Here is a 25,770-nt window from a genome sequence, read left to right on the forward strand (position 1 = left end):
GATATTGAAGATTTGAAAAATTACATAAGATTTTGATATAATATTTGGTAAAGATAACTGAATTTAGAAATTTTGAAAACATATAAGATTTGGTGGGTGAAAAATAACTAGTTTAACGAGTTTCTAAAAAGCATGCTATTTTTGAAAAGTAAAAACTTGAAAGATCTATTTTTGACAAATTTTCAATTAATTATGTTTGGTTGTGCATAAAAAATGTTATCAGAATTTTATGAAAAAAATTAGGAAAATTTTTATAAATAGAAAAATCCCAAAAATATTTACACTTTATAGCAAAAAATTTCAAAAATGCACTTTTGGAACTTTTTGTTGTGTAAATATTTCTAAATATTTTTTTATATTTAAGAAAACCTTCAAAAATAATGTTTATATTTAGTTTATGAAATTAAGACGGACAGTTTATATAATTTAACAGATTAATTAATTAAACAATAAATATCATTCAATATATTGATAAAAATATTAATTGATTAAGAATCGATAATAACTTAATTACAAATATTCAATAATTTATAATTAAAATTAATCAATTAATATATTTAATGAGTAACATACTAATTATAATCTAATACTTAATCATTTTTGATTAATTAAGTTCATTAGAATTTTAATTTTAATTAAATAATATAAGAACATATATTTTAATAAACAATATATTATATAAAAAGTGAAAAAATTAGATAAAAATATGATATGTCAATAAAGAATATTAAAAAAAGTTTTATAAATATGATATGTTAATAAGGAATGAAGTATTAACTTATTATAAATAATCAATAATGCTCATATGTTCATAATGAATGATCAAGTTAAAATTAATCTCAATAAATAATTATTTGATTATTAAAAATAATAAATAATCAATTATCATTATTAATAAATGAATTTTTGTATCAACTAAATTTAACTAGTCCTAGTTTATTAATTAAATATATTTAAGATATTGTTAGCTAATTAATTAATAATTTATGTAACTAAGTAATTGTATTCATCTGATAAACTTTTATTGTAAAAATAAATTAAATAAGCGTTTTAATAGATTATTATTGAGTGTTTAAAACAACTATTTATATTAGCTTTGTTAAATTAATATTAATTAATTAATTAACTATATTTCAACTGAAATTATATATAAAATGATAAAAGAAAATGGAAAAAAGAGAAAAGAGGGAAAAAAAACAATTATTGTTTGCGGGGAAAGAGAATAGTTGGAAATAACTCATTCCTAGGCAAAATGTTAAAAATTGTGAAACAAACGTGAATTTTAGATGTCCAAAGAGTTGGGAAAACTGTGTCAATTACCATCTAACAAAACGACCTCTAAGGGGATGTTTGACCCAAAGAGTTGGAAAAGTGGTTAATAATATGAATACTGTACCAATCGAGCTACGTTCTTGTTGACAAGAATTTTGATAATTCTCTATTGATTTCTCTTCCTATTCAGTTATTTCCAATTAAGTGGATAATAAACTTTTTCTTTCTTTTTCTTTTCTTTTTTTTTTTTTTAAATTAAAATCCAACGTTGATATCAGAGCCAGGTTGCAAGGGCTCTAGTATTGTTTATGTACTTTTTCTTTGAATTTAAAGTATGAATGCTAAGAACTCTTTAATCACATCTTTTTGTATATCCATCGAAGTGTGATGAAATTTGGAAAATTGTCAGAAATAGCACGTTTAGATTTTCACCTTACAAAAACTAGCATGTTTTTTGAAAAATCTCCTCTGTCCATCTCGAATGAGATCGACCACCGAGAATTAGTTAAAAAAATCAAATTTTCTAACTTATTGATTGTTTTGGGCCTTTTTGGTATATCTCGCATGATTATAAATCGAGATTTGTTATTGGCATGTTAAGTTCATTTATTTCAAGTTTTGATATCTCCTTGTCTATTTTTTTAATCGATTAAATTACATGAGTGTTATTGATAAATTATATGCTTAATTTGGTTGAGTATAGAAGAAGTTAGGACCATTTGAATTTCTGGAAGCATTTACCATTTTTTGCAACTTTTTTTTGCAACTTTTTTTTGGTACATTGTCTTCACTATTTTTGTGTGTGTCATAATCGTTCGTTGATTAATTTTGTATTTGTTATAGAAACTATGCGAATGATAAAGATACCAAAAATAATTTGTACAAAAGTTCAAAGGATTAATGTGAAAAAAAAAAAAACAATAAAAGATTTGAATGTGCTTTGAATTAGATTTGATGCATATAGTCAAGCATGTTATCATAGTGAATGGCAAGTTCCAAAAGATTATTTGGGAAGGTCTTCTAGCAATTGACAAAAGACTGAGTGTCTTTAGATTACTTTTGCTCGTTGAAAGTCTAAGAAACCTTCTAGATCACATCTCTAACAAACTGGAAGGTGGATTTCGTCGTCCAAATTCGCTCTAGGTAATTTTGTTGAATCCACCACTACAAACTAGTCTTAGTGGCAAGATACGGTCGAACATAGGGAGTTCTTGAATTTCTCAATTAAATGATTTATAACCCGAGGGTAACCGATAGGAGGGGGAATTGGTTTTGATGCAATAAGTCGAAAGTGCATAAAACAAAAGACAAAGAGCAAAGAGTTAAAATTCAATATTAAAAAGTCTAGCTTGGATTAAACGGAATTTCCTATTAATGCATTTGATCATAGAATTCTCATCACAAAAGTTAAGTAATTTTTTTTACCCAACCAAATCAATTGGAAAATCCTATTGATTTGTCTCACTCAACTAATTAATACCAATTGAACCATTGAAAAACATGCAAACTCAATTAGTACTAACTGCATTAAGTTTTAGGGCAAAGTTAGGTTGAATATCTAATTTCAAGCGCTTAATTAAATACTCAGTTGGTAAAATTCTAAGTCGGTTAGTAAAATACTCATTCACAAGCTAACCTAACTTATTGCTTCTTGGAATTAACATATAACAAAGTCTCACGAGCCATACATTAATTCAAAGCAGTAATCATACATCCACAAGCGCTCGATAATATGATCAAAATATAAATTCAAATAGAATTGAATCCAACAATTACAGAACTTAGTTAAAAAAATTCACAAATATATTAAAATAAGGGAAAATCTTTACTCAAGCTAGAAACGATTACCTTAGCCCATAATCGACATATTTGACATCGTTTAACTTGATTACAGAAAGAAGATGGAAAGAACTATAAAATCTAATACTGTAGATTGATAGAGGATGGAAAAAATGAAGAAAAAAAGAGTGGTAATACGCCCAAAATGGCCACTCGGATCAAAAGATATGACCTAAAAACCGAAGTACAACTTTTATACCGTCGCAACGCTATCAAAATACTTTGCCTCAATGGCCATTTCATAATTTTGACATCTTTTGACCTAATTGATTCATTAGGACTCCAAATTGATTTGTTTTAGCTCCATTTACTTCCTAACGCTCGATTCTACCTCTTTGACGATCGAAACCTATAAAACCAATAAATAAACACATAAAATCCAAGAACAATCTCGAATTAAGTGGAGCAAGATAGCACATTTTTGATACTATCAAACACCCCTAACTTAATTCTTGATCGTCTTCGAGCAAGGTAGAAATAAGCAATCAGTCACACAAATACATGCTCACTCAAGTTGCATGGTTCGTTACTCAAGTCTCAACAATCTCCTAGAATTTAACTTGCACTTAACAATGAAATCAAATTATAATCAGTCAATGAAGCACGTCTTAAAACTTATACCAGACTTACTCATGTAAGAGTGAGTTCAAAGCCCTCTAATTAAGTCCTAGTATCTCAAAATAGCATTATATGACCTTCACTTTGTTTTCCCCTATACTGGCTCATGCACTAACCATCAAGTGTAAAAAAAAAAATAAAAAAAAATAAAAAAATAAAATAAAATCAAAGTATCAATATTTCAATTGGGGTGCTTGAAATTAAACTCTAAGGTACCCAAACTTGCATCTATTTTACCTAAGGGAGTTAGCTTTCACACATCAATGCAAGGAACTATACTCACTCTTTTCTCGCAAGTGTCCTAACTAATCATAGTAAAGGTAGCTCTTTCAACCCTTAGTCATGCATAACATTACAAGTTAATTTTCTTTTCAGCACAACAAATAGATCAACTAATTCAAAACAGGCATATAAAACATTTTTACTCCTCAGTATTACATTACAACCTACCATGCAAAACACTACCTAATCAGTGAGGCCTATTAGAGTAACAACAAAAATAAAAGCTACTAAGACAAAGAACTTAAACGTGCATGAAAAGTAAGAAATTTTTTAAAAAAGGGCTATAAATCATGATTATTCATTTCAAACATCATTTCAAACAAGAAAAATCACAAGGGAGTGTGTCGTCGACTAGTCATTATAATGAACCAACAAAAATGAGCAAACAAGCATAAAAAGAAGACAAATAGCCCGAGCTCAGATGCTCAAGGGTTCCAAACAGAACACAGACATCCCTCACCCCCAACTTAAAATCCTACATTGTCCACAATGTGATAAAGAAATATAAAAAGAGGGACAAAATAAAAGGAAAACAAAAATGTTCTTTGAAATTTTGGCACACTAGATGGCAGTGATATTTGGCTCATTAAAGAATATTTTTCTCCATCTTATCATTGGGCTACAGAAACCTAAAAATCAAGAAACATAGAAAAAAATAAGCTCAGGAAAAATAAAATAACATAAAAGAAACCTATACTAAGAAAGCAATAAAGAGATAAATCCTGCTGCCTCCAGGTAGCGCAATTGTTTAAGGTCGTTATACTCGATCCCACTTGACTTCAGCATCCAAATTCATCATGAACCACCGAGTTACGATCTCCCACTAGGGTTGGCAAAAATTCCCATGGGGTGGGTCCCCGCCTCGATCGGCGACGGGGAAATCCTCGATTTAACCGAGGATGGGGGTTAAACCGGGGATAAAAAATGGGTCCCCGACCGGGGACGGGGATGGTATCCCCTCCCCTCTGTCCCCGATCCCGACCCTGCCCCGAATATTTGTTTTTATATAGCTTAGCTACTGTTTTATTTCTTTTAACCTTTATTTTATTAATTTTTTAAATTTATTTCATATTAATTTAAATAAAATAAACAATAATAACACTACTTTGTTATATAAAATATTTTAAATTTGAATATAAATTTAAAAATTTAATTTATTTTAAATAAATAAATAATTAAAAATAAAAAATATAAACGAAATTTTTTTTTCCTGCGGGGACTCGCTCCTCGAACGAGGATTCTTCAACTCCAACCCTGACTCCCCAAAACGGAAAATGAGGCGGGGACGGGGATGAGGAGTACATCCCCAGCCTCGCCCCACCCCGTTGCCAACCTTATCTCCCATCCCAACTTAGAGGGTTGACCACTATCCTGAAAAATGGAAGAACTAGAACACATGGGATTAGTGTTAGTAGAAGTACTAGAAATAAAATATTTTCAAATCTATTATCACACCTAAGAGTTAGGAATCCTGTATCGAGATCAATATTAGCCCTAGCAGTCTTTAAGAAGGGCCGACCTAACAACATAGATAACCTTGAAGAAGAAGAATCAACATTCATATTTATGACATAAAAATCAGAAGGAAGGTACGACCAATGACTCTAACAAGCACATCTTTTACCATACCAACTAGCCTAACAAGGAAATGGTTAGCTAATTGCATTAAAATATCAACAAGGTGCAGGATGTGAGATTGAAAATCAGCATACATTGGGATAGGCATTATATTTATTGCAGACCCTAGATTTAACATGGCATGTTCAAATTTCCTAGTACCAATCTGACAAGGTACAAAAAACGTACTTGGGTCATTCTACTTAATAGATAAGTTACCTGGAAGGACTACCTCCTGCTTGACCTTTTTCTCTTGTTTCTTTTCCTTTGAAGAAACCTCAACCTAGACCTTTTTCTGGCCCTTTTCAGTTGAGCTCTTATCACCGAAAGACTGAACATAATGCATCTCCTCATTGTGCACATCTTTCTTAGTAACAGAAAACCTGTTAGGGAAAGGAGAAATAGACACATAAGTACTAAAATCAAGAGGTGGATCAAAACTTACTCCGCGCCTCCAAGGTGAGTTGGTCATCTCATCCTCAAAATCTACAACCTATAAAGGCTCCACAGGCTTAGACATAGACGTTTAGGAGGTCTCAAGGTAGCTCACAACAGAGATAACACTGACGTTACGCACATTAAGCACTGGTTGGGAAGGCAGCTTCCCATACTGAGTGTCCAATCGACTGACCATTGGCCAGCTGGGATATTTGAATAACCATACTCTGAATGTGACTGGAGGTGGTCTGCTGGAATAATTTCTGATTCTTCTAGATTTGCATGGGATTCAGCTAGGCTCTTCACCATGTCCTTCAGAGGCATATTGAAGTTGCTCAGGTTCTGGTATCTCTGATTTCCCCAACGAGTGTTGTTGTACGACTTACCACCTTGCTGATTCCCCGCATAATTCGCCTCAGCAACGAGCTCTTTAGTAGAGAACCCGTTTCACAAGTGTAGAAAGTTCAACAAGTATTACTCTAAGTTCACTTACCTCTTGTGTAGATGTAGATGGTTGAATAATATGATCTCGCGTAATGAATATCTGGTTGTTCTTAGCTATGGTGGAGATCAACGCCTTAGCTTGAGTGGGAGTTTTGTTCACCAATACACCACCAGCTATTGCATCAATTTTATTTTTATCTCGTTGAAGCAGACCCTCATAGAAATAATGGATGAGGAGGCGATATGAAATTTGGTGGCTAGGGAAGCTAGTGCAGAGACGCTTGTACCTTTCCCAATACTCATAAAGAGACTCCCTTGAACCCTGCAAGATGTTGTAGATCTCTTTTCTGATTTTGGCGGCATGGGAGGCTGGAAAGAATTTTTTCAAAAAATTCTTCACGAGGTCAGCCCAAGTGGTGACACTCCCTGATGGTAAGTAATAGAACCAATCCTTAGCATTGTCATTGAGAAAGAAGGGGAAAACTCATCAATTCAATTGCTTCTCGGTCACACTATGGGGCTACATCATGTCAAACACGATATGTAATTCCTTCAGGTGCTCGTGGGGATCCTCATCAACACGACCATGAAAAGCAAGAAGTAAATGAATGAGACCAGTTTTAAGTTCGGAATTACTTGTCATCTCTGGATAGGTAATGCATAGGGGTTATTGATTCAGGTATGGGGCCAAGAGGTCCCTCAATGTGCGCTCAACAGACTGCACCATTATCTCTTGCTGATCAACTTCCTTTTTTGAATGCTCTTCTTTTTTAGTGCCTTTTATACGGATTTGCTCTTCTTTAGCTCGTTATTCCTTCGTTTTCCTTCTACGTCACCTCTCATCCCTGCCTAATTCTTCAAAATACAATAAGGAACTTGGATCATGGGAGGATGTGGTTATACACATGTTGAGTTTTATGCCCTAAAACTCGTAGATAGTAAGTGCTATTAATTGACCATCATCAATAAAGAGTTATAGATGTTAGTTCATTGAATTTTATTGTGTTGTTTTCTATTTTGTCTTAATAACACTAAATCTATTAAGCTAATATCCAAGGTTGCCTTATGAGTCTTGAACTGTATGTGGAGACATACAGGGATCAACGTTCAAGATAAAGCCTAAAGGATTTATAGTATAGGGATAAGGTTGGATACCTTATCTTGGTAACACTATGAATACGACCCATTTTGTATTTGATACAAATGCAATGATCCAACGCATTCATGTAGATGGCATACGAGTGGAGGTATCTTATGCAATGAGTTTGCATAAGACCAGACTGCAAAATAGTAACCACTAGATGTAACACAGTTGACTAGTTAGGTTTCTATTTCACTAGGATGACCTAGGCAACTTAGTCTTAATCCTGAGTATATTATGGACTTATATTCACGAGGGATTGTCTTTTAATTCGTATAGGTGAGAGTGGCCAGTTCACCGACTCAATAAGCCTGCTATTTTGGGGACAAAACTGAGTGGGAAGCTGGAAACATAATAATATAGGATGGAATTCACTTCTTTCCATCTTTAAGATAAGTAGATATGTGTTCCTTTACGTGGTGTCTCTAGGACTTTGAACAAAGAACCCTACCTTCTCATTAGCCCGAGAGATGTTTCTATTTATTGGTTGGACCATAATTAGGCTGTTCGTTAGAGAAGTACTAGTACTTAAGGAGTCAGAGGTAACCCAAGGATAAAACAGTAATTTGATCCAGTTAGAGTTACGAACACTTGTGAAGGACTAACTTGCTATTATTGGTCTATATTCGTGGATATAGAAATATATATGTAGTGAGAAGAGTGCAACTGTGGGTCTTTAGTGGAGTGTACCCACAATTAATAAATATTGATTAACTTGGTTAATGAGTTTAGTTAATTAATCTCATATTCTTGGAGCTTCTAATCTAAAAATCCATCAGGTCCCCTTGTTAGCTCATTAAAGGATACTAAAGAGAAATGATTTGAATTGTTCAAATCAATTTGAGGAAATTGTATATTAATATGATTAATATGTAATTGATTATGGATGTGATCTATAATTCAAATTAAGTTGGAAATAAATATTTGAATGAGATTCAAAAAATTAATTGAAGTGAATTAAATTCACAAAGAATTAATTAATAAATAAAGAGGTGTTGCACATAGACATACGATGTTTAGGATAATCAAATATATATGCGTTAAATTAGATTTAATGTATAACTAGTTATTTAATTAATGTGCTAATTAATTAAATAAATGTTATTTAATTAATTATGCACAAGAGAAAATTGGAAAAAAAAACTTGGAGAAGGGAGTTGACCATCCTCTATATAAAATCTTCCTTATGGCCCTTTTGGGGCAAACATGTATTGTGCAAATTTTTTCTTAAGCCACAAAAAAAGAAATCCTCTCTATTTTCCCAAAGGTTTTTCCTCCTCACCCCTTCCAATAGTTGGATACCACCTATCATTCTATTGAACTCCTTGAGAATAACAAGGTTATTCTCATGGTCGTGTTCAAGATTGTTCGAGAAGACGTTCATGTTCAAGATTGTTGGAGGAGTTGTTTATTGGATTATCGAGAGGATCGTTCTAGGAGCTTGAAAATCTTCAAAGGTGAGAATGATTCTTTTCTTTCTCTAAGGCATGCTGTTTCACATGTTTATTATACATATATTATGTTTTAGTACACTGGTTTTGTTTATGTAAATATCGATTTGCAGAATGCAAGGTATTTACACGCCTCCGTTCGGGATTCGAATCCCATCAACACAGATAAGAAAAACAAAGTATGATGAAAGAACCGTAAACTCTTTAAAAAAGAAATTTATTGGCTCTTTGACAACGACGCCAATTTAGAAGGCGGATTTCATCGCCCAAATCTACTTCAAATAATTTTGCCGAATCCATCACTACAAACTAGTTTTAGTGGCATGATCAAATCGAACATAGGGAACTTTTGAATTTCTCAATTAAATGATTTATAATCCGAGAGTAATCGATGGAGGGGGGATTTGAAATTGGTTTTGATGCAAGAATTTGTAAGTGCATAAAATAAAATGCAAAGAGCACAGAGTTAAAATTCAAATATTAAAAAGTCTTGCTTGTGTTAAATGGAATTTCCTATTCAATGCATTGATCATGAAATTCCCGTCACATGAGCTAAGTAATTGTTTTTTTTACCTAACGAAATCAATTGGAATTGACTTATCCTAATCAATTAGTTAATACCAATTGAACCGATGAAAAGAATGCAAACTCAATTTAGTACTAACTGCATTAAGTTCTAGGACAAAGTTAGGTTGAATATCTAATTTTTAAGCACCTAATTAAATATTCAATTGATTTAATTCTAAACCGATTAGTATAATGCTCATTCAAGTTAATTCGCAAGCTAACCTAATCTATTGCTTCTTGGAATTAACATATAATAAAGTGTCACAAGCCATACATTATTCAAAGGGGTAATCAAATATCTACAAGTGTTCGATAATATGATCATAATATCAATTCAAGCAGAATCGAATCCAACAATTACAGAACTTAGTTAAAAAACTCACAAATACATTGAAATAAGGGAAAATCCTAATTACCCAAGCTAGAAACGATTACCTTAGTCCATAATCGACATATCCGACATTGTTAGACTTGATTACAGAAAGAATATGGAAAGAACTCTATAAATATAATATTTTAGATGGATAGAGGATGAAAAAAACAAAGAAAACGAGTGGTCATAGTCCAAAACAGCCATACGAGACAGAGACACAGCATTGTCAAAATGGGCTGCCTTAGTGGCAGTTTTGTAATTTTAACCTCTTTTGGCCTAGTTGCTTCATTAGGACCCCAAATTGATCCGTTTTAGCTTCATTTACTCCATTAATACTCGATTCTACCTCTTTGTTACTCAAAACCTATAAAAATAACAAATACACACATAAAATCCAAGAACAACCTCAAATTAAGTGAAACAAGATAACACATTTTTTATATTATCACAAACCTAGAAAAAATAATACTTATGACAATGTAATCTTAGCCTCTATTCACGAGCTTATTTCTCGAGCTTAAAAAATGTTTTAATTTCATATTGTATGGAAACATGACTCATCCTAACTGGAACAATCCTAGGATAATAGTTTTTAATCATGAACTCATACTTGTATTTAAGCTTTAAAGCTTCATTCCCTATTACTTTTGTTGTACATGAGATAACTTTCATAAGTTATGTATATTGCATTTGTTGTTAACTTACAAATGTTAAACGATATATGTGTCCATTTTGGGATTTTGAAAGTGGGTGATAAAATAATGAGTATATCTCATTTTTAAATTCATTTAATACTTGATGAAAGTACATGATTATTTTACAATGTGATAAATTGTGAATGATAATTTTTACATGGTCAATGATTTGAGTTTAACTCAATATAAGGTTAAAATGGTTATGATTAAATTTGTTTTAAAATTATAAAGTACTAGGGGTCATGTGTTTTACATATGATTTATTTATTTATTTTTGCTCGAATGTGTCTTATAGACTGGCAATATGACATCTGCTTTTAAGAATATAATTGTTGAATTTAACAAAGATGAGAACAATGAAGATAGATATGAAATATGGGCTATGAAAATACAATATGTCCTAGAAGCTTTAGAAGTTTTGACCCATGTTTCAAGTGGCCCAAGGAAGGAAACTCAACTCAACATAGAAGGAACCATGAGGCCTATGTTGTCTGAAAAAGAAAAACTCATTAGCTCGAATCAATTTATTAAGCAACATGGACAATAATGTCATGCTTAAGTTTCAATCTTATGATCTTGTCAAAGATATATGAGCTGTATTGAACTTGAAATTTGGTGGAACTTCTGTCATCAAAGTTAGGCAATTCACAATAAAGTTTGACACATAAGAAACGCCTTAATCATAACATGAGAAAACATATGAGAGATGCCTAACATGATTAGTGAGTTGAAAGAAGTTGGCTATGTCTTGACTAATGAGCAATAAGTTCAAGTTGCTATTAGATCCATTTCACACAATTGGGAGCACATGAAAGTGCATCTTACCATAATTAGGGTATTAAGAATCTATTGATATTGCACATGACCTTGAATTAGAGGAAGATTACATGGAAGCATCGAGGCTTGGCAATGTTGACGTGTATATGGCTAGACTTAGTCCTCATGGGCTAAGAAGTACATACACCTTAGTTTGGCTAGCGTGTTCGTGTCTAACACGTGTCAGACACTTGGACGCTTTGATACTTGTTGGACATACATGAGACACTTGTTAGTGCAACAAATGTGTTAGACATGCATAGAACACTTGTTGGGTAGGTTAAAAAGAAAATTATTTTATATCAGTGTATCTAATATAAAATAATTTTTTAACAATAATATAAAATAATTATTTTATATTATTTTAACAATAAGGAAAATTATTTCAAATGACAAAATTATTAAAAATATTTACAAAATATATTAGTGTCTATCATTGATAGATTCTGAAATTTTATTATATTTTGTAAATATTTTAATTCATTTTTCTATATTTAAAAATAACCCTTCAAATAATGTAATAAATTTTTTTAGTATTGCAAGCTTCTCTTTGGAAAAACACGCTACAAACCATTTTTTCTTGAATTGCTTTTGAATGACCTACCATGAATTTTTTTAGAACAGTGTGTCTAAGTTGACAATAATTTATGTCATCGTGATCTTGACCTATACTTGCCAACTAACACTACTAGATATATATTTTTGTGTAATATTATGGAATTAGAAATTTGATTGTTTCTATACATCTCCAAATATGAATTTTTTTTGCTTAATCAATTATATTAAATTTTAACCTAGTCTTATGCATGTTCAACAATATTACTACATTTTCAAAATGATCTATCTCAGACTAAAATAATTTACTCCTAAAACATAAACTTCTTACACACATCCTAAAATAATTTGCACCCAAACTCATTTTTTTAATCTAGATTAATATAGTTTGCACTTCAAATACAGATTATCTGAACCCAAATTAAAATTATTTACATCTCAAATACAAATGACTCAACTCCACCGATTATTATAATCATATAGATTATAATAACAAGTACTATTATAACCAACCCTGTATAAAAAAAAGGACCCCTTTAACGTTAATAATGGTATACCTTCAAAATAATGTTCCAAGAAAAAATATATGGATTTCATAAAGAAAGAGAAATGAGTTATGAACTTAAAGTAATCAAATAAAATTTTCATTTGATATAAATTAAAGCGTTTAATCTAAACAATCCAATGAATTTATTGAAAACAATGAAGAAGCAAATTCAAATCTTCAACTTCTCTAATGATAGAGTACGTAGTTTCTCCATAACACCTCGAATTTGATCTGAGATATGAGCATACAAGAATCTCTGCGCAGCCTCATCCAACCTCGTTCCTTCTCCTTCTCCAGTGGCAGGCCATCCTAGTAGAGGAGACGACCAATTACGCGACATCGAAATTGCCATCTGCTTCATGCTAGGTAGGTCGAATAGAATTGGCTCACCCACAATAATCTTAACCTTCTTACACCACAAAGGAACAGGAGGCCTCCTACCAAAGACAGATTTTTCAGGCATTATCTGAATCCACATAGGTAATCATAAAGTGAGTTGGGATGAAAAGATAAATATTGGATTTCTATTCAAAGAAACAACATATACTCGTAGATCCAAGCGCAAGATGAATTTTTAAGACAACTATTTACTTCTTGAAGAAGGGGCAAGGATATCTTAAAAATGAATGGTCATTATATAATGTAGAGAATATTAAAACAAAAAACAAAAGATGCATCGAGCAAATCCCATCACATGAATTGGACAGATGCATCAAATATACAAGGACACCTAATCCACCACTAACTAATGCCTTTGCAGTATTAGCACTCGTCTTTTAGTGAAAACATAGAGACCTTAACATATGAGAATGCTTAAACAGAGCCCATTTGCTTAATAGTCGTAAAGTCCTTGTAGAAATCAATGAGGTCTTTTCGTTTTTCTTTGTTTAAAAAATATATCAGAAAAAATACAAGTACAATCACAAGCTGCGTGTTATTTGATCAATGCCTAAGCAAAAGGATTCGTAGAAACCTACTAGCTTTTGATACACCTGGAATCAGTAAAACCCAACAAGGACACAAGAACAAGCACAGGGAAGACAATCCCTATTTTACAATACACTGAGATAACGATTCAAACTTCATGGATAACACTAAGCAAAGCTCAAGGTTCCAATTAACAAAAGGAAATCAAACGTTCAAAGAAGAAACAAAACCCTCAACACAGTCGAGAGAGTTGGAAATCCTCTCCTCTCCTATCCTTCAGCCTCAACCAAATTCTTCACATCACAACACAGCACACAAACCCCTACAAAAACCCTTAGTTGGTCCCCACCTGCAGCGCAACAGTCATCTACCTCGTCCTCCTAACCGTTTGTCACTCCTGAATTTCCTCTATTACCCATTCTCACAAATATGTGCACAATTGGGGTCTCACAAAACCCTACTCCCTCTTGAGGAGAAATGGAAAAACAATGGGAAAGGGGCAACGAGGATCCCAACACATCTTCAAACACGTAGCTACCTTTGGTTACCCATCTACAGAAACGGGAGGAACCTAGATGTCAATTCCATGGTCTAGATGAACCCTATCCAAAGAAATACCCCAGAAGAAGCTAAGTTTTATGCTCTATTAAGGAAATGTAGTTTTATTTTCAGTTCTAAAAGGAAATTTAATCCTTTTCAATAACTATTGCTTTAGACAGCTGGTATCTGACTGACACACATAATTTAGCAGCATGGTTTCATCTCTTTTCAAAAAATAAAATAATAAAAATACAGAATGGTTTCATCTAGACACAAAATTGCAGGATTAGTAGAAATTTTGATATAATTTTGCAAAATGATGGACATGAAGAAAAAAATTTACCTCCTCAAAACCACGATGGACAATGGGCAGAACTATTGGTGTTACAGGAGAACGAACAATAAGACTAGCTGTTCCCCACTTTAGTCGTCGGATGGGCACATCTTCTTGGGTCACTTTACCTTCGGGAAATGTATGGAGCTGCCAGATGTTCATGAGCAGAAGATAAAAGGAAAAAAAAATATCACTGAGGTGTGCTTGCAATCCAGTGACTAAGATTTAAAATTGTCAAATCACTGATCGATCCAAAAGCTTAAGCCGGTGGGTGAAGATAAATTTAATATTATCTCAACACTTTAACAAAAATGAAGTTTTTTTTTTTTATAAACCTTGGCACATATATCAACTTAATTTGAAAGATTTCTATTTCTTTTATAAATTCTCCGGTGAAAAGCCACATTTTCATTGAGATCAGGAATACAAGGAGAATACTCAGAAAGAGAGAGAGAGAGAGAGAGAAGGAAAAAAAAAACAACTCAAACTCCAAGAGGAGTCCAATTAAACTATAATTAAATATTACCTAAAATCCAAAATATAATTTCATAGTTACCGAGACATATACTTATAGAGAAGTACCCATTCTCCATTCCTTAAATGCTCAAGTGCTTCATCCATATATTCTTGATGAATTCCAGCACCCCTGGTGATAGGTATGCATTTTCCTTCACAATTTTATGTGTAAAAGAGAATCAAACATTTAGAAATTTTGAAAATTGTAGTTCACATAACATTCTAGACACTTCTCATAATTATGTATACAATCATATGAATTCTCAAAAATTAAAATGCTACGATGAATATGAATATGTTTCTGCATGCATGCATAGGCACATGTCATTTCCTTCCCATTTAATATTGATTTCCATTTGTTGGGTCTTCTACAATTTTTCAAGCTCATAAATGAGGGGTGTTAAAATGTTGATATAATTAAATTAATTATCATAACCCATCAACTTGAACTTTTGGGTCAATGATGATTTAACACTATTTTGTAATCACCTTTCACTAACCAAGTCCTACTAATGAAATAAGATAGCATAAAAAAGAAAACTGTAACAATGAAGTAGAAAAACGTAAAGTGTAGATGTCTAGTACCTAGTCGGAAGAAATAAGATAGCACAGCATTTTTAAAGCATATATCTTCCGCAGCTAGCACCCACCTACCCAATGTTGCGTCAAAGATTGGAAAACCTTTGAATCCCCACATGACTGGATCATCTAACCTGTTATATCCACCAAAGCAACATCGACTTAGAAATTCCACATAGACAAAGAGAGTGAACCCAACAAATTAGGGTATACACAGATGGGAGGTTATGCGGGAAGGGGAGATAAATATCGTTGCGATTTCATAAACTTCAGAACTTAAAAGCTAATGAAAACAACACAACAGTAAGGGGAAAGCCACAAACGTCGACATATGATTGCTAACAGTGATGAGGGGCACTCCGGGAGGTCGGTATCGAACATTTCGAATAAGAGTATCAGCATTGTGGACAGAAGTGGTGTTTAGAAAATTTGCCACAGTCTTGGCAAAAGCACCCACTGCCATGAACATCATTTTCCTCGGAATTCCCCACATGTGGCTCATTCGCCCTGCCCACTCCATATGTCGTCCCATGTCCACCGTAGGGCTCTGTGAACATGCCTCAAGCCCCTGTGTTTGGCTTCGAAATCAGCAAGAGGATGATGTACAGTAAAGATCCACATAATGCCCAGATGTAAGGAACCGACTATTCAAGACCAGACACAAGGGTCATTACACATGCATGCAACCAACACTAGACAAAAATAAACAACTTAAATGCAGAAACTCATGAACTTTGCAATCATGAATCACCCATTTCAACGTGAGAAATTTAAATTTGTAATCCATCCCAAAACAATGTTCAGTTTGGGATCCCAAAATTTAGAAAACATAACATAAGTTTTCAAGTAGTGAAACAAATAAGTTGACTTAAATGCGGAAAATCATGAACTTCGTGGTCATTCTAACAAAACTCTACCTAAGTTGCCCTATTCTTACCTAAAATGTTTATTTGGAAAGGGTGAGTACTAAAAGAATACTCGGCAAGAGACCCCACCCCGCTATTGGAGTCAGAAAATGAAAACACATGCAACGAGACTATGTTTATGTGACTGTGGTGGGACCTAAACTTACTTTCTACAGTTTCCATTCCTTTCCCTTTAATATGTTGGGATGTGCACCACTTTCGTGCACATAAATTGTATACATCACTTTCACATACACATAACCCACTGGGCGTGCATCACTTTCATACACCTCAAACCTTTCTAGGTATGCATCACATTCAATTTCATACATACAGACCCTAGAACATCACTTTCATGCACTAGAGCCCTTAGACATGAACCAGTTCCGTGCATTTAAATCATACAAGAAAAAGGGAAATTGAAAAAGGGAAATTGTTCAACGTTTTCATGCGGCATTCACACATGCATGAGGTCCCATATAGAAATTTGATTTCACAATATGTGCAACAGAATAAATCTTGCAGCCATCATCAAATCAAACTTCACATATATGACGTACATAACATAACGTTCGTGGCCTTCACATGCTATAAGATTCACATCTCATGCCTTACTCAATTGTAGATAATTTTCGTAAATGACACTCTCAAAACAATGCATTCAAATTCATATTCATGACATCTAAAATACATGACTTTCAAGGTTTAAGACTAACTCAAGAATTCACATAAGATGTACAGTAAACACCCCACCTCGTCCCTAAGTCATTCCAACAGAAAATTTTCTTCCGCTTATGTAACCTCGATCAACGTCCTAAGCCAAAACTCAATTTAGTACCAATTCAAGCCGAGTAAAAGTCCACTGGGTTCCAATGTGCTTAGAATAGTTACCCAATAGAATTTTTCTCCCAAAAATTCAACGAACCTTCCAAATCCAAGCACAACAACACCCAAGACTAATCAGAAAACATACAACATAAAATAATGAGTCCAAGAGAAGACCGGAGCCTAGAAACCCACCAAAAATTCCGCCAAAAGTCTTAATCTCTTGCTGGTCAGTACACTAAACTCCTCCAAACTCGAGAATCTAAGTTAAATTAAAGCCAAACGGGTTATGAGTAATCAACGATCAAAGCACCCACATTAAACTTACCAAAACTCCAATCCACTGCTCCTAACCAAATTCCGGAGGCGGCCGCGGCGATCGACGATCGACGGAGGCCGACGGCTGCGCTGTGAAAGAGAAAAAAACCCTTGAATCACAGAGACAGCCTACAGGCGAAAAAGGCACGAGCTGCAGCGTTCGGCAGCAGTCGTCGGCGTGGCTGCTGGCGTGAGGGAGTCACTGACGCAGAGAGAGGGATCGGGGAAAGAAAAGAGTGAGCATAAGTGAGGAAAATGGATAAGAAAACTTGTTCAGCTAACCCATTTTGGAGGGCAAAACGAAAGATACGTCCATATTATATTAATATCTTTAACTTTTTATTTTAAAAAGCTCTATTTTCACCAATATTAGTGTTATTACGATCCACGATCTTTATCAGTCAGGTAGAGACATGTGAGTGGGGTATCATATATAAAGAGTTTAAGGGCATGTAGGGTATCATATATAAAGAGTTTAATGGGCATGTAGGGTATCATATATAAAGAGTTTAACGGGACTACGAAATGATTAGTCTCTCTTTATAACACCGTTATTTGAAGAGATTAGCATTTCAATAGGACGACCATAAGGGAGTTATGAACTCCTGTCTACGAGAGCAATCATTTTATTTGTATGAGTGAGAGTGGGTTGAGTCACTGCCTTAAGAAGCCTACCACTTTTGGATTTGTCTGAATAGAGAGCTGAGAATATAATATACAAGAAGAAATTCACTCATTTTCGATTCTAGTGTAAGTAAATGAATTAGTTTTTTGAGAGTTGATTCCGGGTCTTGAACAATGAAGGTCATCTTCCTCTCGGGCTAGAAAGGAGTTAGTTTATAGTTGGACTATAACTAACGGTTCATTAAAGGGATCAATGACACTTAAGAAGTTAGATGTAACTATAGGGGTAAAACGGTATTTTGACCTAGTTGTAGTTATGAACTATTCGTGAAGGGTCGACTTACTGTTGATTGGTTATATCTATAGACATAGAAATATATCTATAGTGTGAAGTGCAACTGTCGATCTTTAGTAGAGTGACCAACAATTAATGAAGGGTGATTAATTTAATTAAAGAGTTTAATTAATAAATCTCGTATCACTGGAGCTTCTAATTTATAGGTCCATAAGGTCCCCTTACTAGCTCAATAAGGATTAAACAAGAATAAATTAATTTTGGATTAATTTGAATTATTCAAGTTAGATAAAGGAAAATAATTGTATGAAATGTAATTAATATAATGCATAATGATACATTATAAATTTTCATGAGAGAGAGAAATATTTGAATATAATTCAAATATTAATTATATGAATGAGATTCATATAAATATTATAGGTTAAAATTTAATGTGATTATGATTCATATTAAAATTATAGGTTATGTGAGAGAATATAAACTATAGGTTATATTATATATGATATAATATAAATTATGGGTTATATTATATATGATATAATATAAGGTTCTTGGGAATTATTTTGTGTGTTGAAGGGAGTTATTCTGAATAATTCCCCTCACCCTTCTTTCATAACAAACAAGACACTTTTGAGGAAGAAGCAATATGTGAATTTTACAAAAGATTGATTTTTTTCTCACTGGCTTTTTGATGTGTTATTTTATGAGGTGAAAATATGGAATGAGATGTGGTGATGGAATTGCGCTGAGCAACAAGTTTTCTCAGTGGAATCCAAATATAAACCCCACAGAGTTTCCTGGTAAGTTTAGGGTCGAACTCAGGGACTTGGGAAAACGGTATGCGATGGTAATTTTCAGGAAGACTTTGCGGTAACCGGTAACTCAAATAGTTGTTTGATGTTGTTGTTTGCGGTAATAAAATAAACGAATACGGCGGAGTTTCAAAAAGAGTTAATAATACGGAAGATGCGATGAGTATACGGTGAACAAGTTGAGAAGGGGTTCGACTAACACTTCCTAGGATGCTTTCATGTTATGCGATCATGCAACACACATACAATAACAAGCCATTTCTCGACGCGAATGCTACGACTTCTAATACTAGAACGCATGCGATATATGTGATGAGTCTATAGGACCTACACATAAGTCTTTATTCTTATCCATGTGATGACAAAATGACACATACACAAATAAGGCGACCACATAATATCATACCTATCTCTAGGATGCATGCGATGCAGGTTGGCAAATAGAGCTTATCTTTAAGTCCCTATCTCTTGCTTATGCAGATCTAATCTTGCTCTCTCGAGTCTAGATTCTAACCTAGCTCTCTCAAGTCTTAGATTCTTTCTTTAGACTCTCTCTCGAATAGCTCTAAAGGGGTGTTGGGCACAACATAAAACAAGATAATCGCATGCAATGAAGATCCTAGGTCATGTTAGCTTAGTACTTCTCAACCCATTTGATAAGTTTAGCTACTCATGCATGCTTTCAAGAGAGTGAACAAATGTAGATAAAGAAATTCCATTGTATAAATATAGAGTTGAAATACAAAATAACAATGCAAGATGAGAATAAAGAGTCTGGTAGCAATCTCTTGCTTCCCAAGGCTTTTACACTGTCTTTTCTACTTTGTTCAAAAGATAGTCTCACTCTCGCGAGAGTCGGCCTGCTCTCTGCTTTTCCACGCCTCCAGGTTCTCTCTCGAGTTGTCCTGAGCGATCTTCCAGTGTCTTTTCCCTTCTCTCGCTCTGCCTTAAAATAAAAGAAAAACTAAGAACAAGGCTATTCTAAGGAAAAATTCTCTAAGTGTTCGAACTTGCTGAACCCCTTTTCTGAAGGTTGCCTTCGATATTTATAGAGCCTCAGGGTGAAAGGCGACTTCTCGCTTATGATTGCACAGATGGGATGACTTTAATTCTCTAACTGATGCGCCGAATATTTGTCACCGGAAAGCTGAGTGTACTTGTTATCGTTAGCGGCTTGTCAACTTAATTCGGATTCGACTGTCATCAGCTTTCTGTCCCATCGTAATTAATTATGCCTTTCACCCAGATGCGCTCACCAAGTTGCGCCAGTTCTATGCGGCAATCCTTCTTGAGTAGATGTTTGCGTGCACAAATCACCACAAAGCCTTGCGGTAATGCTGCGCTCGTCCGTTGATTTCTTGTGATCACACTTTCCGCCTTGCGTCAACACATATTCTGCATAAAAATACAAAAGTTAACTGTTTCTATGTGAAGGACGAATGCGACCGCAATGTTATAAACTTAATGCTTTTTGGACGCAATGTAGCATATTTTATCAACGCAAACCTTCATTGTTTAATAACTTAGCACTGTAATAACGTGCATTTCTGCCCGTTATCACACCCCCAAATTTAAACAATGCTTGTCTTCAAGCATAAGCTCAAGATTTCCTTTAGAAAGTCGACCGCAATCTCGTTTCCTAGATTTCTCAAGGATACTTCATTCAAATCCTATACACCAAATTTTCCTTAATTCTTATTCAAGTCTCTTCTTAAAAAATTTTTAAGACCTCTCAAGGATACTTCATTCAAATCCTATACACCAAATTTTCCTTAATTCTTATTCAAGTCTCTTCTTAAAATATTTCTAAGACCTAGGGACCGTAAGATTAACCTTAAAAAAGGACTTTACTAGATTCTAAGACATCGCATGATTTATTTCAAAAACACTTTTTCACTGGGTGTCAAATGATTCTAAAATATTTCGTTTTGGCTTGCCCCCACGTGTGTCATGCGGACATCCAACTACGAGCAAGGCGCTCTTCCTCAGACTAAACTCATACCTACTTGGCAGCGGAGTTGTGGTCATTTATTTATGCGTTGATCCTGGCGACTTACTTTCTTTTTGGCTTTCCCCCACGTGTGTCATGCAGACATCCAACTACGAGTAAGTGCCCTTCACAACTTAACTCTTATCAACATGGGTTTCCCCATTGCGCTGACAATGGAGTTGTTATTCTCAGAATTTTTTCTCTTTTTTTTAAATAGATCTAAAAATAGCAAGGTCGAAAATAAATACCTCATCCTCAAATTTAAAACGCAGTAATGTTCTCATTGCCAAAAGATTGAAAGAAGTCATGCGATGTTCTTAGGAAGTTTGGTAAATGGTCAGTTTGGAAGAAAGCTAGCAGATCACTAACTTCTAGAAATATTTCATGAGGTGACTTGTCCTAAAATTAAGTTGGCTCTAGTGTATATGAAAAAATAGAAGCACGTGTTTCATCATTGAAATCATAATTGGCAAAGAGACAACATGCTGTGACTTACTAAATTTATCAATGTTAAATGATTGTGGTAATTAAAGAGGATGCGGTGATAAAACTTTAAAAATCAAAATGTGATGCGATAGTGCAAAATTTGGAATAAAGTGAAGGAAAAATACAATCCCCAAATTTGCGCTGTCGCCCGCATTGTTTGTTGATGCATCCTGCTTTGCGGCGATCTTCTTTCTTTGGATTGCGGTGACAGAGTAAAGTAGTTGTATCTTCGTGTAGCGCCTCCGCAATTGTTCGCCTCGATCGTTGCAAGAAAAACATCGAGAGAGTCAATTATTAAAAAAAAGCAAAGTTAAAAAAATCGCTTACCGCATTTTTTTTAAGATAAAGAACTAAACATATAGTGAAATGAAAATACTAAGAGGTAGAGAAAAATAGAATATTTAATGATTCCAACGGGTACTTCACAAAACTTACATCCCTGATGAATTTCGATCGTTTGATAGCGTAGGGACCACCCACTTCTTCCTTATTCAGAGTTTCTCAGTTCCACGGAGTCGACTTGGTGATGCCAGCCTTCTCCGTGATACACTTTTACTCGATACCCATTAACTTTGAATATGTTGGTTCCATCATCATTAGATAACTCGACCGCACCATGCAGGAATACCTCTCTGATATGAATGGTCCAGACCAACGTGACTTTAATTTCCTAGGGAAGAGCCGCAGTCGTGAATTGAATAGTAAGACCCTCTGCCTGACTTGGAGGTTATTGCCACATATGTGTTTGTCGTACCAGCGCTTTGCACGCTCCTTATAGATCTTTGCGTTCTCATATGCGTTAATCCTCTATTCTTCCAGCTTGACCAATTGAAGTTTTCTCACTTCTCTTGCTGTTTCAAATCAAAGTTTAGCTTCTTCACCGCCCATAGCGCTTTGTGTTCCAGCTTCAATGGCAAATGACATGCTTTACCAAATACCAACGCATACGAGGACATATCTATGGTGTTTTAAAAGTCGTCTAGTATGCCCACAACGCATCGTCAAGCTTTGTTGCCCAATCCTTTCGTGAAGGCTTTACCACCTTCTCCAGTATTAGCTTGATATCTCGATTGGAAACCTCGACTTGACCATTCATCTACGGATGGTATGCGGTAGCAACTTTAGGAGGATGTTATTATTTGCGCAGCAATTCTTTTACAGTATGATTGACAAGTGGTCCCTTCGTCACTTATTATGGCACGGGAGTGCCAAAACGAGTGAAAATTCTTATTCTTCAGGAATTTAGAGACTACTGCCGCATCGCTTGCGGCGCATGCCACTGCTTTTACCCATTTGGACACGTAGTCGACGGCTAACAAAATATAATTTTTACCATTCGATGGTGAGAATGGTCCCATGAAATCAATGCCCCAGACGTCGTACAACTCAAGTTCTAAAATGGTGTTCATAAGCATCACATGTTTCCATGAAATGTTATCTATGTGTTGGCACCGGTCACACTTCATCACGTAGTCAGCTGCATCCTTAAACAGTGTCGGCCAATAGAATCCATTTTGCAATACCTTAGCTGCGGTGTGCTATTCTCCAAAGTGCCCACCATAAGATGAATCATGACATTGCGATAATATGCGTTTTGAGCAGCATTCGATACACATAATTGCAGAATCTGGTCTGCCCCTTTCTTGTACAAATTTGGCTCATTCTAAAAATATGATCTACATTCGTGCTTGAGCCTCCTCCTTTGGTGATCAGTATACTCTTCAGGGAATTTCTCACAAACCAGATAGTTGACTATGTTGGTGTACCATGGCAATTCTTCAATATGAAACAGCTACTCATCTGGGAACATCGCACTCATCTCTGACTCATTGCGGTCAATCTCAGGATTTTCCAATCTGGATAAGTGATCCGCAACTTGGTTCTTCGTCCCTTTGCGATCAATTATTTCTATGTCAAATTCCTGGAGGAGGAGAACCCATCTGATCAACCTCGGCTTTACATCCTTCTTTGTCATTAAATACTTTATCGTCGAGTGATCAGTGTGGATGAGTACTTTTGTTCCCAGCAAGTATGCTCTAAAATTTTCTAACGCAAAAATTACCATAAGTAGCTATTTTTCGGTGGTGGTGTAGTTAGTCTGAGCAGGATTCAAAGTCTTACTCACATATGCGATGGGATGTAATATTGTTTTTCTTTTTTGTGCCAGAGCTGCTCCCATTGCATACTTGCTTGCATCGTACATTACTTCAAAGGGAAGTGTCCAATCTGGTGTGATCAACACGGGTGCGGTCGTCAATGCATACTTCAAAATTCTGAATGCGTTAAGGCAATTTTCGTCAAAATCAAATTTTCTTTCAGCCTCCATCAACGCACTCAGCGGTCGTGCTATTTTCGAAAAGTCCTTGACAAAACGTCTGTAAAATCCGGCATGCCCCAAGAAACTTCTTACAACCTTTACGCTTGTTGGAGGTGGAAGTTTTTCAATTGTGTCTATTTTTGCTTTGTCCACCTCCAACCTATCCCGAGATATTTTGTGCCCCAGCACAATGCCCTCCTTCACCATAAAATGACATTTTTCCTAGTTAAGTACGAGATTCGTCTCCTCACATCTTTTCAATATCTTCTCCAGGTTGGCAAGATAAACTTCGTATGTGTGCCTATAGACAGAGAAGTCATCCATGAATATTTCAACAGAGTCCTCAAGATATTCTGAAAAGATGGCCATTATGCACCTTTAGAATGTACTTGGCGCATTGTAGAGGCCGAACGGCATGCGGGGAAAAGCAAAAGTTCCGTATGGACAGGTGAATGTGGTCTTATCCTGATCTTTTGGAGAAATCATAATCTGGTTATACCCGACATACCCATCCAAAAAGCAGTAGAAGTCATTTCCAGCCAGACGATCCAGCATTTGGTCAATGAAAGGTAAAAGGAAATGATCTTTCTTCGTTGCCGCATTCAGCTTGGGTAGTCCATGCAAATATGCCACCCGGTGACGGTTCTTTGTGGTATCAACTCATTATTTTCGTTGGGGACTACCGTCATGTTGCCTTTTTTTGGCATGCACTGCACGGAGCTGACCCACGTGCTGTCTGCTATTGGATAAATAATGTCCGCATCTAACCACTTGATGATCTCCTTCTTAACGACCTCTTTCATTGCAGGGTTGAGTCTGTGCTGATGTTCGATCGATGTCTTGTGGTTTTCTTCGAGACGAATTCGGTGCATACAGTATATGGGGATAATTCCTCAAATGTCTGCAAGTGTCCAGCCAATCGCTCGCACATGTTTTCACAGAATGCGTATAAACGCATTATTCTGGTCTTCATAAAGTTCTAAGGAAATAATTACTGGCAGCTTTTCGTTCTGCCCCAAAAATGCATACTTTAGGTGATTCGGCAGGGTCTTCAACTCTATTATTGGTGGTTCTTTCAAGGACGGTTGCGTTGTTTTTCTTTCTTCATTTTCTATTGGCTCTTCTTCTTGGGTTGCGATCATCTCAACTTCCTTATTTGTTTTTTCTATGATCGCATTACATGCAACAATGGATACACTTGCATCCTCTTCTTCATTTTCATCGTCAGGATTTTCTTCTTCAGTCATATTCTGGTCGTCGTCAGATTCATGTAGGTCTTCTTCGTTAGGAAACTTCATGGCACAGATGATGTTGAACTTGAGCTTTTGTCCATTCACGCTCAAGGTAATCTCTCCTTTGTGCACATCAATCTGGGCACGACCTGTTGATAAAAATGACCGCCCTAGTATGATGGGCACATCTTTGTCGGCTTCGTAATCTAAGACGATGAAGTCGGCTGGTAATATAACTTTGTCAATGGTAACTAGCACATCCTTCACCTTCCCCTCTGGATGCACAAGAGATCTATCTGCTAGTTGAAGAGTCACGGTCGTGGGCGCAAGTTGCCTTACATTTAGCTGCTTAAAGGTTGACAGAGGCATCAAGTTGATGCTGGCTCCCAGGTCACACAATGCTTGCCCGATG

At 35.1% G+C, this 25,770-nt stretch overlaps 1 protein-coding gene across 6 annotated transcripts; it reads right to left on the reverse strand.

Annotated features, from left to right (window-relative positions):
- Positions 1–12,730: 12,730 nt before the first annotated feature.
- LOC120083084 (N-acylphosphatidylethanolamine synthase) lies at positions 12,731–17,897 on the reverse strand. 6 transcript variants are annotated; one of them, XM_039038624.1, is made up of 8 exons: positions 17,477–17,589; positions 17,348–17,381; positions 17,210–17,270; positions 15,875–16,119; positions 15,558–15,685; positions 15,039–15,124; positions 14,466–14,603; positions 12,731–13,121 (listed from the first exon to the last, which is right to left on the reverse strand). In XM_039038624.1, exons 4-8 carry the CDS (start codon positions 16,081–16,083, stop codon positions 12,825–12,827), a joined length of 858 nt encoding a protein of 285 aa, XP_038894552.1. In that variant the 5' UTR covers positions 16,084–16,119; positions 17,210–17,270; positions 17,348–17,381; positions 17,477–17,589; the 3' UTR covers positions 12,731–12,824. The 6 variants fall into 6 exon arrangements, with proteins under 6 accessions (XP_038894552.1, XP_038894553.1, XP_038894551.1 ...); XM_039038625.1 differs by lacking the exons at positions 17,348–17,381; positions 17,477–17,589 and adding an exon at positions 17,610–17,897; XM_039038623.1 differs by lacking the exons at positions 17,210–17,270; positions 17,348–17,381; positions 17,477–17,589 and adding an exon at positions 17,610–17,897.
- Between the last annotated feature and the right edge of the window lie 7,873 nt (positions 17,898–25,770).

The sequence above is a fragment of the Benincasa hispida genome, chromosome 8 (assembly GCF_009727055.1).
Source record: "Benincasa hispida cultivar B227 chromosome 8, ASM972705v1, whole genome shotgun sequence".
Classification (NCBI taxonomy): domain Eukaryota; kingdom Viridiplantae; phylum Streptophyta; class Magnoliopsida; order Cucurbitales; family Cucurbitaceae; genus Benincasa; species Benincasa hispida.